Consider the following 18165-nt stretch of genomic DNA (forward strand, 5'->3'; position numbering starts at 1 on the left):
GCGAAAAACGAATTGAAATAATTTATTGTAAACGTGAACCAGGAACCACGGAGCGCTTATCCCGGAAGTCGAGAAAGTTTATTAGCGGACTGACAGCTACTGAATATGGGCTTGCGCGGAAAACGAATTGAAATAATTTATTGTAAACGTGAACCAGGAACCACGGATCGCTTATCCCGGAAGTCGAGAAATTTTATTAGCGGACTGACAGCTACTGAATTTCGGCTTGCGCGAAAAACGAATTGAAATAATTTATTGTAAACGTGAACCAGGAAATACGGAGCGCTTATCCTGGAAGTCGAGAAATTTTATTAGCGGACCCACAGCTACTGAATTTCGGCTTGCGCGAAAAACGAATTGAAATAATTTATTGTAAACGTGAACCAGGAACCACGGAGCGGTTATCCTGGAAGTCGAGAAATTTCATTAGCGGACTGACAGCTACTGAATTTCGGCTTGCGCGAAAAACGAATTGAAATAATTTATTGTAAACGTGAACCAGGAACCACGGAGCGCTTATCCCGGAAGTTGAGAAATCTTATTAGCGGACTGACAGCTACTGAATTTCGGCTTGCGCGAAAAACGAATTGAAATAATTTATTGTAAACGTGAACCAGGAACCACGGAGCGCTTATCCCGGAAGTCGAGAAATTTCATTAGCGGACTGACAGCTATTGAATTTCGGCTTGCGCGAAAAACGAATTGAAATAATTTATTGTAAACGCGAACCAGGAACCACGGAGCGCTTATCCTGGAAGTCGAGAAATTTTATCAGCGGACTGACAGCTATTGAATTTCGGCTTGCGCGAAAAACGAATTGAAATAATTTATTGTAAACGTGAACCAGGAACCACGGATCGCTTATCCCGGAAGTCGAGAAATTTTATTAGCGGACTGACAGCTACTGAATTTCGGCTTGCGCGAAAAACGAATTGAAATAATTTATTGTAAACGTGAACCAGGAAATACGGAGCGCTTATCCTGGAAGTCGAGAAATTTTATTAGCGGACCCACAGCTACTGAATTTCGGCTTGCGCGAAAAACGAATTGAAATAATTTATTGTAAACGTGAACCAGGAACCACGGAGCGCTTATCCTGGAAGTCGAGAAATTTCATTAGCGGACTGACAGCTACTGAATTTCGGCTTGCGCGAAAAACGAATTGAAATAAATTATTGTAAACGTGAACCAGGAACCACGGAGCGCTTATCCTGGAAGTCGAGAAATTTTATTAGCGGACTGACAGCTACTGAATTTCGGCTTGCGCGAAAAACGAATTGAAATAATTTATTGTAGATCCGGGAGGTTGAGAACCCGGTACTCGAAATACGCAGCGGACCCGAAGCGCGGGATCCGAGAGGTTGAGAACCCGGTACTCGAAATTTGCGGAGCGCGACTCTCATCCGTCCGCTCTACTGCGCGGTTGTTTCCCGACTGAGGAATTCGGCTAGCTGATTTTGAATTGGTGACGTCACTTTCTGAACGTCCGACATCCAAACTATGGTTTCGAACTTTGATACTATGTATGATGATGTATGATGTACGATGTGTGATGTATGATGTATGACGATGTATGATGTACGATGTATGATGTATGATGTATGATGATATGATATGATGTATAATGATTTTAGTTTTCACATTTCATACAAGAAATACGCACGAAGATATATCCTTCAGTTAACGGGTCAGCTGATAACGCTGCCGTTCTGCGACAGTTGGATGATGAAAAATTTTGCTCGTATCTTTCAAATGTGTGTTAAAATACACTCGAAGTGTTAAGAAGCTTCGTTCTTTCTCTCCCTATCACCTTTTTAGGTCTTTAAATCACTACGCAGCGTTAAATACTGTGTCACATACGGAGCATCCATTTCATCTCGATCGAAATTAGCGCATCCGTGATGTATTACAGTTACTCTGAATATTTTTGCATCCGAACACTTTTCGAAAAACAATTCTGCTTCTCTACCCAACGTAGAAACTTTACTTGCGACTAGCTAAAACAGCGTTTCGATTATATGCCTACGAAAATTCAAGATCCAGAGAGCAAATGAAAAGTTCTTGGAATAATTATGAATATTAATGTTATGGAATACATCGAGCGCGTGTCGACTAGGATCCCATTTTGAAATGAATAATTCTTTACTTCTCATATTATGGCCGTATTATTGTAGATAACCCAGTTTGTCTTATGACAAATTATTTATTCTTCTAAATTATTCTTTTTTTGGATACCTATACTTTAATCAAATCACTTTTTTGCTACGAATTTGGGAAGAAATTTATTTTCATTATGAATTTCATGTATCGCCGACAAGTCGGTAAGTACACACAGCCTAAGTACCGGCTTGGGCTTACCATTGCGAAGACTGTTACTCGGAAGGTGAATGCAGCCAGCAACCCGTCGAAATCGGTAACTCTCCAATGTTCTGCTGAAGTTCTCAACTCTACCGTTAAAACATCTCAGGGGGCGCAAGCGCACAACGATTTTCGGTCCTCACACCAAAGCCACTGTCTTTATGTTCTTCAGCCAATGGCAGATTCATACATAACGATGGAAAATTTTTATCGGACAGCAAGGCTGCGAACTACACGTACATCGACTTTTCTATTCGACAGCTGTTCACAGCACTTCGAGTTTTGACAAATACACATTAAGATCTCAGAAAGTGGAGAACGCCTAATACTTGAAAGCGCGTGAAATATTAGAGAATCGAAAAGTGATATGTGATACGCGTGGCGCTGTGGGTGACTAATTCATTCATCAGCTAATCCTGTACATCCTAGTTGAATAGCGTGCCGATTGTCTATCAGTTAAGAATAATAATTTTCAACGATGTCTGAAATATTGGATGAAAATTTTGGATCCCAATATGCGCTTCAGGTTGCTTTACAAACAATGAAAGAACGCTGTCAACAATTTCAAAAGAGATTGGACATCGCAGAACGGGAGAATGCTAGTCTGCGCGTAAAATGCTATAGAGAATCCAGCACAGCTATGCTTCCTGCCACTGGAGATAACCAAATTACCGAATTACAAATTTTGACCGTGAGTATGAGTGAAGCATTATTTAGATTTTTAGGTTACGTGGACATTTCCATAGGTTTTTTCGTACTGAGATCACTTCTGAAATGTTATTTCAAATAGTAGCTATATAAACGACTTACCATTTAATATACCTGTCTTATCACATCAGCTACTAAATTACTGACGAATGAAATTTACACTTATTTTGTGACGCGAAGCACTCTACATCAATCAACGTCAGTTTTATTTACTTTTACATCTCTGCTCACCCTCCTCGTGTCATCAATTTTCTTGCTATGCGTTTTGGAATAATGACAGTGTTACATTTGTTTTCGTTTTTTTTTCTTTTAAGGATAAAGTCGAGCAGCTGACAAGGATAAAGACACAGTTAACACATCACATATTCATGGTCGCAAATGAAAATCGTCAACTGTGGAAACGTTTGTCACGATTAACAAAGACGAATAAGAATCTTGGAAATCATTTAAATAAAATATCAGATGCTCTGCAGCAACATCCATCTACTGAACCCCTAGAAGCTCTGTCTTATAATATGAGACTAGACTTCAACCTCAGCAAAAATGAATCAGACCAGTTTCTCGTGCCTGCTGATCTTGGTAAGATTGTTTCACGTGCGTACAAAGAGGTAGAGTATTATTAAGGTGTATTAATTTTACAGTTTAACTGACTTAACGGTAGTATTAATTGTGGGAAAACACAATTACCCAATAATTTTACTAATTGTAAATCAAAACTTTCAACTCCGATCAGACTAAATGTTATTTTAGAGTGAATTAGTCTGAGATGCTATCAAACAAATTTTAGTCAAGTCTATTCCTGCATAATAGTTTTGTAATACTGAATTTTATTATTTCAGAATCCAACGAAACTAGTTTGGAAGAAATTTCATTGAAACTAATAAATAGTATTAAAATGGAAAAGTCTGAGTTGGAGCAGCAATATGCAGAGGTGAGGAAATTATAAACATGAATTGTTTTGCGCAGCATGATGATTATTTATTAATTTATGTAAAAACATATAGAATAGTCAAATCTAAAGTATAACTAGTGTCTAGAGATTGTTGACGATCTGTAGCAAGTTTTGGTAATCTTCAAATTCTCTAATTTTCAAGATGGTAGAAATGCAGAATACTTCTGAAATTAATCTCCAGAACATGGACTATTTTTATCCTGAGTCTATGAACTCTGATTGTATGGAACAATTGAAACAACATGATACAAGATTGTCTCATACAAAACACATATTACTCTCACAGCAGACCAAGCTTAAAACAATTATGGGAAAATTGAAAACAATAAAGAAAGGTAAGCAACTCAAGAAGAGTGAAGAATAATTTTATATCAGTGTCCTTAACCTTCAGGTAACGGTATATTTTTATAACATGTCATCATTTTACAACATTAGGATCATCTGCAATTCAGTAAACTGTAATACAATATTAACATATTAATATTTCATGAATTTGAATCTTTCGAAATCAGTTTAAAATTACAGAATTACGATTTTTCTTTCAAAGTATTCTTACGTTAATGTTACGAGATGAAACCTCGTAATTTTATAGCTCTTCATAACTTAAACGATATCTACAATGACGTATTACTTTTTATTTGTCTTTACAGGAGCAATGTGTAAGAGTTGTCGTGACAATGCTAGGAAAAAAATGTGTCAAGCAGGAACTCAGTTTAATTCAGATGACAGCTTAAAAGAAAATGGTGCTACACAAACAAGTCTCATTCCGAACTCCACCACATTACCAGAAAATATGAATTATACGACAGACGGGTGCAGTGAAGTTGAAAACAAAATTTGCCCTATGTGTGAAATGATATATGGAAAAACAATCAATTGCGCGGAATTTCACGAACATGTTTTAAGTCATTTTTCGGACGAAGAAAAATCACCCGGATGTGATTTCGAAATAATTTAGTAGCATTTAGTTTTTATTAATTGCTACATCCGTAGACAATTAATTAGCAGCCATCTATTATCTATTTTATAAATTATGAAAAAAAAATGTAAAATAATATATAACAAGAAGCGAATGGTATAATTATATGAACGTATGTACGTATAATGAATGATGTATGCATATTTCTGTGTCTTGGCTTAATTCTTAAACTACAAATTCTAATCATTTTTACGAAGGATGAAATGCATTCAAAATAACACGAAACCAAATATCATGTACTACTCAGGCGTGTATTTATTTTTATTCAATTTTTATCCTTTTAGAATTAATTGCTATAAAGTTCAAAGTGATAAATCGGTTAGCAAAGTGAAACCATTTTGACACTAAGGCCAATCTTTTCTTATACCTATACTTTAATACACCTGCAAAATGCTACAAAAGTAGGTTTAAAAAAACTACAATACTCAACAAAAATCTCAGGACCAGTTAATTTTCACGAGTTTAAACTTTGGTTTAAACTAAGCTCAATTCTATGCTCGATGCAATTTAAACAAAGTTTGTTTCTGATTCGTTGAACTGCGTTGTTCGAATGAGATCAGAGGTAAGCCTTGAAATTGAATACTGGGCTTTAGCTAAAAGTAATTACTAATACGTAGCTTAGTATACAGGTTATACTATTATCGCAATATACGATCTACATGTAGTATCTAACACAGATAGCATCAACGGCTGTCAAGTCTTCAGATTTATGAATGAAAAGTTCTATAACAGAGTTTTGAGATGTTCATCAAGTAGCTGCACACTCTTTCTATAGACCTAAAACAAATAAATTCATCACTTGTACACGTAAAATTAGAGATCGTATTTAAACATTAATTTGTTTAAATTTCTGTATGTTTTAATGTAATTTTCGGATGCTGATTTTACTTTAATTATCAAACATTAGCATATTAGTTCAACACAACTTTTATGTGGTTGAAACAAAAACTACCAAGTCACCATTAGTATCCATTCAAATTGTTGGTCCTAAAACTCCTCTAAAATTGATGTGGATCCAAAGTTCAAACATATTGTTAATTATTAAAATTAATATAAAGTTTCCAATCAAAAAATTATGATAATTTGAAAAAGCTTTTAAGCCTGTCTCCGCCATTTAACAATGTCGTATAAAAATAATACATATCTTATTCTGTGAAATATGTGGATACCTAAATGGTAAATTACCTCTTCCATCCAGGAATACGTGTATAACTGTTAATGCAAAAAAAAGGAACGAGTGGTGAGGAAGGGCAGATAAACTTGATCCGGATCCAACCTCAGGAATGGGTAGAGTACGAAGAATCATCCAGTTGTAGCTGCTTATTTTTCTACGTTTCTTCAATTCAGTGCCGACCTCTTTTCTGATTCTTTCATTATACGCGTTTAACCAATGCCGCTGTAATACACGAAAATAACAGAAACTTTAGGATTTCATCAAATAAGTTAATGTTCATTAGTGTTATTTGGAAATGCTCTCTTATCATGGAATGTTGAAAGTAATGAAACTTACATGTGATGGTGTCAATAATTCCAGATCGATGAGTTTTGGCTCGTAAGGAACCAGTGTGACATCTTTGAACTTAAGAAACTTTCGTCCAGAATGATGCTGTCAAAAAACACATATTATAAGCCGATCTAAGCTCTGCAACTGAATATCAGTATACCTATGTTTAACATATTGAATTACAATTAAATCTGTATAAGCTCCTTACCGTCATATTAGTTTCAACGACCTGTAAAACATTTTCTAATCGGATACCGAATTCACCCTCCTTATAATACCCAGGTTCATTGGAAAGAAAATATCCTGGTTGAAGATTGACAGGGGCACATTCATCAGTTGATGTATCGTATGATACACTGATGGGAGCTGAAGTAATAATTTTTGGTTTAGATAAGTTTTCCAACTACTCAAAATCTTTTTGCAAAAGTCTGTAAATTGAAATTTTACTGCGAAAAGCTCGTAGAGACACAGCATTCAGAAAAATGTTTGTAATATCGACAAATTTTGTAATTTTCTCGCACTTGTCAACATTATTCTGTTTTTCTTTTGAAATGTAGTATCAAAAATTAAACAAGTTGTGAAAACTCGTCGCAAAGTTTCTTTATTTCTTTGTTAAAAATAAAATTTTATTACAGTTATAGTCGAATGTATTTCAATTAAACGCTTGGGTTTTAAGAGGAAGTTCCAGTCGATTTTGACAAAAAATTGAATACATCTCCGAAACGATGCTACGTACTGGATTGTTTCTTTGAGATGACATGATTTATGAGTTTTAGAATCTAACGAAGTTTTGAAAATTACCGAAATCTATAAAAAATTACCATGGCATTTATTATGACTATTCTGCAAGCCCACGCAGGACTGATGCGATTCAGGTGATGATAGCCGCATTTCAAATTCAATGCCGAACACACATATGCAAAAATAATGGAGTATCATGCAATAATCGCATTGCAAAAGAATCTTTAATTTTTGGTAGTTGCACGATCTTACAGAATTAATGAGTCTTCGAGGCTCGCATGATAATTTTACGTTCGAAGACTGTCATTTATCCAGCCGTCGAAGTTTGAACCCTTTCCGTTCGTTTGTTTATTTAATACAGAAAGAACAACTGTGTGTTTGCTTGATTGGTAACGGTAGGTGTATTACATGACCTTGACATATGTCACTTACGTTCGTGAACAGACAAATAATGCCCGACACCATGGCCAGTTCCGTGTTGGTAGTCGCGACCAACTGACCACAAGGGTTCCCTGACCAGAAGATCAAGTTGGTCTGTTCTTAACTCAGCAGGGAAGATTAGTGAAGCTAATTGTATCGAGCCAATCAGGACTCGGGTGTAAGCCTCTTTTTGTTCTTTCGTCGGTTGGCCGTAGTGGACAGTTCTTGTCACGTCTGTAGTACCGTCTGACGACAAGAAAATAATTACGTCAAATTCAAAAATGAAAACAAGGAAATAGCAATCAAATTATTTTGAAAAATTACCGAGGTATTGGCCACCGGAATCAATTACCAGGGTAGAATCCGTGCCGAGTGTTAAACTGGTAGCAACGGCTGGTTCATAGTGTGGCAAGGCGGCGTGAGGTCCGTAGCCTGCTATCGTAGGGAAGGATATACCCACGGCATTTTCCTGTTCCATACGTACTGCTTTAGCGAATCTAGACACCTGAAGCTCGTCCCAGCCCTTGGTGCCTAGCTCAAGTTGCTCCTCGATGTAGGAAAGGATTTCGCACATTGCGATTCCATCTCTAATATGAGCTTGTTCCATGCCTCGTATTTCCACAGGATTTTTTACCGCACGCATTGCGATTATTGGTGACGGTTTTATCAGCCGTATAGATTGCGGGATCTGTGTCGATGTTATCGATAAAAATATTTATAAGCACATGATTAATTGTACACTTATGGGGACTGAGACTGAGTCAGATTTTCAATTCTTTGTAAGTACTTGCAGAGATTGTTTTATGATGTTTTATTCAAACCGCAGTGACTGTGTGAGAAATATTTTTCATTCCCGATTTTAACACTACCAATTTTTTCCCAATGTTATCATTCAAAAATTCGATGTCCAACGATAATTAGGCACAGTCTAAGATATGTTATTGGTACTATATAATTATCTTCAATATAGGTTCAATTTTTCCGATGGTTTGTAAGTTGACCTATTTCACTGGGTTTCCTCTGGCAGAAATGAGTTTCAACAATTTAATATGCCTCTTGGAACTCCAACTTTTATATATTATTCTTACAATTATCTTTTCCCACCAATATCAATACTCACGGATATGAAAATCTCTTGGGAAGCACCCCTTGCGTAGCCGCACTGGGCAGGTAACCAGACACTCTTCCAAGCCTGTGCCATGGTCCTCAGATCGTACCAGATAGACGTATAATTGTGAACTCTAAGGTCAGATATAAACAGTTATACGTTTGAGAAACCGTAGTGTCTCCATATCGTACCTACTGTCGAGATTTTGTTTTTCATCTAAATAATTACTGTAACGTTCAGCCAGTTTAAAATTTCACGTAGACTACAATCGATAAAATTCTATTTCCATTTAGATCAAAATACGTAAGAATCACAAAAAATCATTAAAAGCCGTCAAGTAATAGATCGAAGGCCTGTATCCGGATTATTTATACATCGCTAAATCGGTGGCTTACATATATTTGTGAGAACTTACTTGACGCAGTCGGCATGAAAGCAAGCGTCAGTTTTCAGATGTATGCGGACAGATCTGTGCAGTTTTTGTTCAGGAGCGTACAAATGAATAGCACCATCGGTGATGAGGGCATATGACCGTAAGACTGGGGTATAAGGGATGTCATTGCCACGAATGTTGAATAGCCAGGCAATTTCGTCAAGGGCGGTCAGGACCAGAGCATTTGCACCCACAAGTTCCATTTCCCTCCTAACTTCACGAATCTTTTCCTGCCACGGTCGACCCGCATATTTATCTTCCAGAACGGTAGCAGGATCGGCATTATACGGCGGTCGATCCGTTTGCCAGATTGCATCTATCAGGTTATTGTGAACTGCGACTAATTTGACCGATGTGTTTACTGTGGAATGAGATTTTATTGTACAGATTTGCCAGGAACATTAATAACACTGATTTAGAATATTTCAATGTTGTTTAAATGGTATAATTGCAAGTAATTCGGCGAAGAGCCGTTCAAAAATAACGTAAGCTTTTTAGGAAGTGGGGAGGGTCAAAATTTTGTATGGAGCTCTATATGGCGTAGAGGGAAGATTGGACAATTCCTTACGTAATTTTCTCAAATCTCGTTAAATACAATATAGCATCTTTGTCAGTTTTCTGAACAGGTTTTTTTTTTTAGATGCTATGAAAATAGTAATTAATAAATATTGTAATTACTGGCTACTTTTATAACATCTGTTTGAGAAAAAATGAAATTAGAAATTAATTTTGTAAATGGTCTTGGAGACTAATTTAAATTTATACCCATGTAAACAAGATTCAATAAAATTACTGTTAACCTTTATTTTTATAATATTTATTTATTGTAACAACAAGGCTGCCATTTAATTGATTATACTTCATACCCATATCTATGAATAACAGAACAATAATTAGTATTCGTTTTTTAGTCAATCAACCAATACAAAGTCATTGGTAATGTTTCTTATTTGAACATTACGAACGGTACAAGTAATTGGACGTACAATCGAATTAGCACGGAAACCGAGATGAATATTTTTTATAAAAAATCATTACAGCTCAACTGCATAACTCTATATGAATTTTCAATAGCAACTTACACAGGTCGTATTCCCAATTTTCCCACGTAAATGCTGGGATCAGAGCAGGGTCCGCTCCAATTCGCGTTTCATTCTCTTTGGATTGAAACTCGTGCAACAGCCACTGGGACAGCGTGGGGACCTTCGTAAATTTCCATTAGTACTTCACTTTTTCCATTGCATAAAATCATTTCCTTTGCAATATGTTGACTCGATGAATTTTCAAAGAAAATGTTTAGGAAATCAGGATAGTATTTGTTCTGCTAACCGTGGTTCGTATGGATATTTGGCTCAAGTATCACTTATATTAGCCTCAACCTGGCTCATATTATATTCCCAACCTTCTCTGAATCATAAGATTAGTTACGTTTGACAAATATGTAGAAGACCACTCAGAATACTCATTCTCCCATTCCTGTTGCACGTAGTGCTTCAGGTGAACGATCATCGATGACCGATTGCACGGACTGGCCGTACAACAGATCGTTCTCACGCTCAGAGAGAAGAGTTCTTACTCCTCATCGTGGCTGCATCAACTCCACTGTTGAGTAGAGAGATTGTGAAGATATACTACAGAAATGATCCTGTGAAGTATGATCTTGTCTAAGTGAGGTCCGGATTTAAAATATATTTCTGTGCGGAATTATATTTAACGCGAGAATCTGCTAACCTAGAAGCCATCTAGCGGCGATACTAAAAAGTTCAAGTCAAGTTTGTGTCATGCTCAGTCATGCTTTCCTCATGAGTCATGTTACAGTAACAAAGAAGTTTCAAGTATTTTTCCGGTCGACAAGTTACCGTTTCATCTCTTACCGACTCACATCGAAACTTGCCGAGTATTAGGAGGGGTTCCAAACGTTAGCATCACGCAGTGAATTAAGAGACTTGTATTGCACAATCACTCTAGAGTACGGCTTTACCGACCGCGTAAAGAATCACTTATTTTTACTATTACTAAAGTCTACATGTTACTGACTCGAGAAAATCGCAATTAGCACAATTTGACATGCAATACCGAGGAAAAAAAATATTTTCTTTCAGGTAACAATAATGCCTAAAGATATATTTCTGTAATTGAATTACAATTAGTTGTACAAATATATATTCTGGCGTTGTTGTCACGTAAGAATTAAAGTTTTTGAATTTTTGTACTCGGTATTAGACGTAACATTACGGGACATGCAGATTTTTTTGTCTCAGTGATGCTTAGGCTCTCATGATAGTGAAAATAAGTGACAACTCACACGGTTGATAAGGACTGACTGTAGCATCTTAAAGTAGAGAAAAGTATAATTTCATTCATTTGAATAAAAATGAAATTAGCAATTTATGATTTTTGGACAATTGAATCTATGTAATCGCAATGCCAATATTGTAGGATTCAAATATCACAGAGAACTTGGGACCTACCTAACAAATATTGTAAGAATAATGTTTTCCCCCATATTGTGAACCTCAAATTCTCAGACGTTATATCACGTCCAATATTGTTATGAAATTAAGAATAACTTTCATATCGAATATTCGATATACAGTTTTCCATGTCCTGAAATTTAGCCGGACCCTTGACTTTTACGTGTGTACATGTATTATAAAAAGAAATATATAGTTGTAAAGTTGTTAAACTTACATTTTCATTGCCAAGTTTCATCAGGGTCCAATCGCAGCTAAGCTGCTTATCTGCCTGTATGTGATACCTTCCGTCAGTCCAGAAAACAGCTTTATCTTGAGTGACTAGAGCCTCTCCGAAACTACCGAAAAATCCCGTGATGTATTCCCTTCTTGCATCATGCGGTGCGACAGTCTCACTCTGCAGAGTAAAAAGTCCTAATTAACTACCGAATTGATAATAATTCTCACGCTGAAAGTATGGACCTGCACTCTACACTCTATTCCACCAGGCGTAAATTTTTATTCATGTTAAAAGTTTTTAACAATTCTGATGTATGATGCGGTAGCAGAAAAATATTACACTATTAAAAGCGAATTTTTTAAGTTCGACGACGTGTCTTGATTGTTCAAAATAACATGCAATAATATTCGTGATCCAGCTTCTAGGACAAGAAAGTTCTAATGAAATCTGAAAAATTATGTTAATTGTACACTCCATGTTATCCTGTAAATATTATTGCTGATTACTGCAACCTACAAGTTTCAGTCTTGCGAGAATATTAAAAAATGAATATGAATAAGCGATAATTAGGTACGATATTCTAAAAATCAAGAGAGTCTTTGATAAGTCGATACCTTTCTTACACGAGCTATTATTCAGCTATTTAAAACTATCACGTCATAATTGTCATCTATAATTACTATTAACCACAGTCCTACTTCTTTTTAGCCCCTGAAATTTCTGCTTTCGTTGCGTTAATTGTATTTTTTATCGTCCCGAGTACAATCCCGTGAAAGTATGTCCACATAGAGTGTGAAGAAATTGATTCTAATGTTTCTAAAAATCTACCCAAATTTGTCGAAAAAAAACAAAGCAGTAAGTCTTAGATTTTTACGATTTTTTGGGCTAAAATCAGTCTGTCTTGAAATCGATTCGTAGGACTCTCAGGAATACGAAACAAAGAAAACCTTCAGAACTTCCTCAGCTAGAGAGCTGCAAAGATAAGACGAAATTTTCTCAATTGTCGGCAGCAACTTTGATCGACTGTTACTAGCGATTTCAGATCATACACAATATTTCTCTCTGGTAAAAGTACGCGCGATTAGCGTCTAAATCATTTGGTTCTAACGTTTTTAAAATTGTACAAAATTTAGGGAATAAAATACGAAGAGGATAGCTTTTATGCAATTCTTGCGGAAATAAACGTTTCATCTCAGAATAGATTTTTACCAGCTGGTTCATACTAATTGAACCGTCTGTAGAATAGGATTGGTATTTTCAGACATCATTCCATATTTTTTCGTTGTGCTGTGTAAAAAGTAGGTTATTCAAAATGTTGTCTTACTCGACCAGCAGCGTCCACTGTTATAGATTTTCATGGTCATTCAGCAACACGCTAATCCAAGACTAGAGACTTGACATTTTCCTAAACCCAAGTTTCAAAACCTAATTTTTTATTTGGTTATACTTTGTTCTGAGAAAGAGCTCCAATTTCTAAATATCATTCGAAGTATCGTATACGTAATTCATTTGCATATTGCATCGTAATGATACACTGTTTTCGATATTAATATCATAAGAAATGATATTATTAACTGGGACAATTAAGACAGTAAATTTCATTTCAGAATTATATCTTCTAATCAGTAACTTTAAATGGGAAATTGAATTATTTGGTATCAAATTGCAAGATCGACGCAATGGAATTTACATATAAAAAAAAAAAAAACAAGAGTATAGCTGTATGTTATCTGGAGTAAAAATTCCAAATATCTGGTATAATGGGAAATTCTGAAATGAATTTGTGATTGAAAAAACAAATAGAATATCCGCATTAAATCAAATATCGTCAACTATGTATAAAATAAAAAACGAACCAAATCAAACGACAATAAATAAATAACTCAAAAATCTATACTAAACAGGAATGGCTACAAGGATGGGTTGGCATGCTGTTACGTTGGAACGAGCGGTATCACCGAAAACACACTTTTAAAAATAACTGGGTTCACGTATCGGTAAAATAAAACTGGTAAACGAACACTGGTAAAACAGATATATATATTATGAATCAACGGGGATTTTGACAAAAATATACCTCCGAAGGGCCGAGACGGCCTTGATTGAACGACGTCACGGTCTGAAAATGGAAGCATCTTTGTCAGTGTAATCTGTGAAACATAAAACTTAGGTGCTGTAGAAAAATTGTGGTATCCTATCAGATTTATATATTATTGTACTCTTCGGAATTCATGTCAGTACCGGTAGTTGGTTCAACTAACAGATAGATATCAGTTAAAATCAATCGAATCTTAGACGTGTTGGAACTGGAATTTGCATTCTTCGGATAACTACTTATATGAGTGAACCAACAGGATTTTATTGCTACGTGTGAATTTCAGACGAAAATTGTGAGATATTGATCAGAAACAAGAATTTTTCAGAGACAGCAAGAACTAAGTATAAGAATTTGTAAAATTACGCAAAAAATATCGGACAAAAATTGAAAGTATCTATACCGGGCCTAAACGTGGAAACAAGCCGTTTTGACGCTTAAAGATATGCATCAGGAGTTACAATTTTCCATCTCACGAACGAAATTGTAACGTCCAGTTGCTTATCTGTAGGCGCCGAGGTGGTTTGTTTCCACATTTGGGCCCGGTATAACTCCTACTGATACTTTTAAAGTACGGCGGTACGAAATATACGGAAAAATATCGAAATTTGATGGAGCATCATACAAAATTCGAAGATGATATGGCATATTGTAAAGACACGGCGGAAAAAAAGCGGAGAGGTTGGCTAATTTGCACTGAAGAATCTTACAAGAAACATCGGTTAAATGTTTAGATGAAATGCGTATAATTAATTTACATGAAATACACAGTGATGTTCATTAATCCCTTAGGCTTCCGGTTAACTTGTTTTCGGTCCGAAACAAAATACGAGCTCGATTTTGTACACAAAGGGTACGGATTATTTGAGTCAAGTGATAATCGTTTCATTCTACTAAATGTTGTGGTCAAATACGGCGAACGCGATACTTATTTAATTAAATAAAATACTTTTGACGGACGAAATACTTGTGGCAACTTAATGTAGAATTGAAGGAAGTCTTTGAATGATCATGCTATCAATTTATTCAAGATAACACGGCGTGAGTTCCTTGCGATAATGTGAATTTTGTATAAAAAAAATGTGTGTTGAATTCATTAAAAATTTGATTGAACGCACCTCGAGCGTTTTTTTTTTTTTTAATATGAAATTGCTCTATTAAAGCAAATTAAGCTTGTTCCGATTTATGTTTTTCTGAGTCAAGAATTCAATGGTTCAAACAAGTAATTAAACTTGTTGTTAGAAAAATCTTTTGCATTGATTGAATATTGGAGTCATTCAAGCGCACAATACAAATTCTTTCGAATCATATCATTTGTAAATCTGTTGACTGGAAATTTTGCAGAATTCATCCGATATTTAATGGATCTACCTCGAATACTTATCGTTGTATGTATATATTCTTTGCTTGTTTCAAAGCCTGCGGTGTTTCTTTTACCTCGTAAACAAATTAGTGCAACTGATTCGATCGGTTACGCCGAACAAGCTCTGGTTAGATCAACAAACTATGTCATTCAATGAATGTAAATTTTTTTCTAGCCAGATTCGTACTTGTTTTATTTGAAGTACCCAATTATTTCTGTCAACGAACATGCGACTTGGAGTAACAATACATAAGCTTCAAATAAAATGATGATTGAATCAAGAAATTCGCTCAACTAATCCATTTTGACAAACCAACTAAATCGAAATTGTTGAATTGAAGTAATCGTAATTGTAAAAAATAAGGTATACTAGATTGAAGTGAAGTGAATTTCAACAAAATCTATGTTCTTGATTCAAGAATTCCTTTCCCTATATAGGTTTACAAATTATGTGATAGTAACTGGGGATGTAGCCGACGTGAGAGATTTAAAGTCATTGGCACATAATTCGTATACATATAATCGGTCTCGCATTTGGTTTCGGACGAAAAAAAAAAGTTAGTCGGAAGCCCAAGGCGTTAATAAACATTACTGTAGACAAATTTGTAGAGTGAATTCTCATTGGGCGTATGTACATACATACAGTGTATAAAATGCATTATTCACCTGATGAGCATCGTCCGAAGTAACAATGTAACCGTCAAGAGCAGGTCCTTGGACGCTCGTGATCCGGCTCATTTCCAGCCTCAACCGGCTAAGATTAATGGAGGTGTCGACTCTGTCGACAGGCTGATTTCCCTGGTGAGCACTAGCGGGGCAGTTGGATCTCGGGGATCCCTTGTAGTCCAGGGTATCGTCGGCGACATCTCGTATATTGCGCGTCCGCGCTGCAGCGGCCATTCCTGCGAATTGCGAAAATTCACGACTAATGCAAAATGCAAAATATTCGCAGGAATTGGAGAAAAAATGAAATAAGTGGTCAAAAAAATTCACCTCTTCCAGTTGGAGGCGCCGGGTATCGATCCCGGTACCTCTCGCATGCTAAGCGAGCGCTCTACCATCTGAGCTACGCCCCCGGTGTATATAAAGGGAATAGAGTTTTAATCAAACTCGTATTGAACTAAACACGATCTATTTCGGTCTCTCACTTGTACGCTTGGTGCTTCTTTGGTAATAGGAAAACATATTGAGACCGATGGGTCTTTCTTGAGGAAATTTAGCATGTATCAGTAAACATTTTTAGATTGGTGTATATGTGATAGTAGAGATTCAGATAAACCGGTGAATGCGTGACGTGGATTCAAGTACATATAATTATTTCAGCAGGCTAAATCACAAGCGAATCAATCAATTTCCAATTTCGTCCTCGAAAAAGAAAGACATATTGAATTATAATATAATAATTTGGTAAATACTCAATGTACGACTATGTTGAAGTGGAATTAATAAAAATTATCAACTTTTGCCCAGCCAACCTGCTTAAGCGAGTTCACAAGTAATTCTACGTACAATTCTCTATACAATTATGATTCAACGTAATTTCTACGCACTTCTGTGACTTGCAATTGAATCAATTTTCTCACCAGTAAAATATATATATATATAAGAATTTTAAATTTTCTCATCAAGTTTAACTCAGTCGCAACGAGTTGATATTTCATTTCCATTTAATGCGTTTGTGGCTAATGCTTCTAACTAGAGCCAAAATTCAAAATGACAGTGGTAGCATATTGCATTTGAAAGCAATATAATTCAGTGTCGAACGTATTCCCAGGAGTATTCCTCGATCAGGAAACTACGTTGATCGCACCGTTTCTTAACACGCTACTCCGAACTCTGGTCTCCTGCTGAAAATCAAAAGCCACTACTGGTGGAGCCGAGAGTCCGCTCCCCGTTGTAATTTGTATCACACCTAATACGACAGTTGCCTTACTTCCGGTTAAAGTGACATCGACACCGTAAACTACCAACATCGCTGTTCAGGCATACATATACGGCGTGTATACATATTATAAAAATAAAAAACCGAAAGGTTTCCAAATTGAATTATCACTGACAATTGGTCTCGTTTTTCACTGGCCACGGTAATGTGTACCTGACAACGAAGTCACGGTAGTTCATCAGTTACGGAAGGAGAACTTACGATCAGTTACAAAATAATACTTCCGGTGTACGTATAATTCATTTCAGGTATAACTAATTTGACGCGAGTTCTTATACACATGATTATGCATATCATGCCTAAAGACCGCGGGACCTTGGTAAAATTAAATTTATTGTATGAGCATAATGTAATGCCAAGTAATTTAATGTAATTGCAAAAATTACGGGGGAAATCGCAGTGCTTACAATTCATAGTTTCCTCTCTGGCTTAATAATAGATAACACATTAATCTCGCGTGCAATGTTCACAGACACGTCACACGCCGTAATTGTTACGTCATTGCACCGTGTGTCAATGTCATGAAATTATCGTCTGACGTTTTACAGTTCGTTAGGGATTTTGATTGATTTTCGTAAGCCAATGGGCAAAGCGAAAACTACCTGATCGAAATACTAATCCGTTTCGTAAAGTTGATAATCACAATGCAATCCGTAATTAGTCAACGCAAATTGGCAGGCAGTGGCTGCTGTGCAATTTTTGAAAAATGAAGTATGGATAAAGCATCGCGTGTTGTCTCTTTCATCTGTTCAAGCGACGGTGTAAAAAAATACACCGACAGGGCTCTGATTCGAACCCGAAAGTGCTGTCTAGGATCTGTGAACACAATATATTGCGTAACGTCCGGTGGGCGATAAACGCGATCGGG

General features: G+C 36.2%; 2 protein-coding genes and 2 non-coding genes across 7 annotated transcripts in view; 1 reads left to right on the top strand and 3 right to left on the bottom strand.

The window, feature by feature from the left end:
• Positions 1–2527: 2527 nt before the first annotated feature.
• LOC124302299 (protein spindle-F) lies at positions 2528–5705 on the top strand. 2 transcript variants are annotated; one of them, XM_046758341.1, is made up of 5 exons: positions 2528–3049; positions 3381–3660; positions 3906–3997; positions 4161–4353; positions 4669–5705. In XM_046758341.1, exons 1-5 carry the CDS (start codon positions 2837–2839, stop codon positions 4974–4976), a joined length of 1086 nt encoding a protein of 361 aa, XP_046614297.1. In that variant the 5' UTR covers positions 2528–2836; the 3' UTR covers positions 4977–5705. The 2 variants fall into 2 exon arrangements, with proteins under 2 accessions (XP_046614297.1, XP_046614394.1); XM_046758438.1 differs by having other exon boundaries at positions 3381–3645.
• The window catches only part of LOC124302104 (xaa-Pro aminopeptidase 1-like), a 42034-nt gene continuing 28267 nt past the window's right edge, over positions 4399–18165 (bottom strand). The window contains exons 1-13 of one of the 3 annotated variants that reach the window (XM_046758009.1): positions 17166–17343; positions 16022–16257; positions 13975–14016; positions 11895–12074; positions 10286–10406; positions 9186–9564; positions 8783–8903; positions 7987–8350; positions 7675–7908; positions 6710–6867; positions 6508–6603; positions 6183–6393; positions 4399–5774 (exon numbers count right to left, since the gene is read on the bottom strand). In XM_046758009.1, coding sequence (XP_046613965.1) covers positions 5767–5774; positions 6183–6393; positions 6508–6603; positions 6710–6867; positions 7675–7908; positions 7987–8350; positions 8783–8903; positions 9186–9564; positions 10286–10406; positions 11895–12074; positions 13975–14016; positions 16022–16257; positions 17166–17328 — 2313 coding nt within the window. In that variant the 5' untranslated portion in view covers positions 17329–17343 and the 3' untranslated portion in view covers positions 4399–5766. Of the gene's footprint in view, positions 5775–6166; positions 6394–6507; positions 6604–6709; positions 6868–7674; positions 7909–7986; positions 8351–8782; positions 8904–9185; positions 9565–10285; positions 10407–11894; positions 12075–13974; positions 14017–16021; positions 16258–17165; positions 17344–18165 lie in introns of those variants that run through there. The other 2 variants (XM_046758091.1, XM_046757933.1) reach the window with 2 other exon arrangements.
• LOC124296826 (small nucleolar RNA U3) lies at positions 10652–10865 on the bottom strand. The gene has a single exon (XR_006906467.1). It is a non-coding gene; the product is annotated as a small nucleolar RNA U3 (small nucleolar RNA).
• On the bottom strand, positions 16359–16431 carry Trnaa-agc (transfer RNA alanine (anticodon AGC)). Its single transcript has one exon. It is a non-coding gene; the product is annotated as a tRNA-Ala (tRNA).

The sequence above is a fragment of the Neodiprion virginianus genome, chromosome 1 (assembly GCF_021901495.1).
Source record: "Neodiprion virginianus isolate iyNeoVirg1 chromosome 1, iyNeoVirg1.1, whole genome shotgun sequence".
Lineage (NCBI taxonomy): Eukaryota > Metazoa > Arthropoda > Insecta > Hymenoptera > Diprionidae > Neodiprion > Neodiprion virginianus.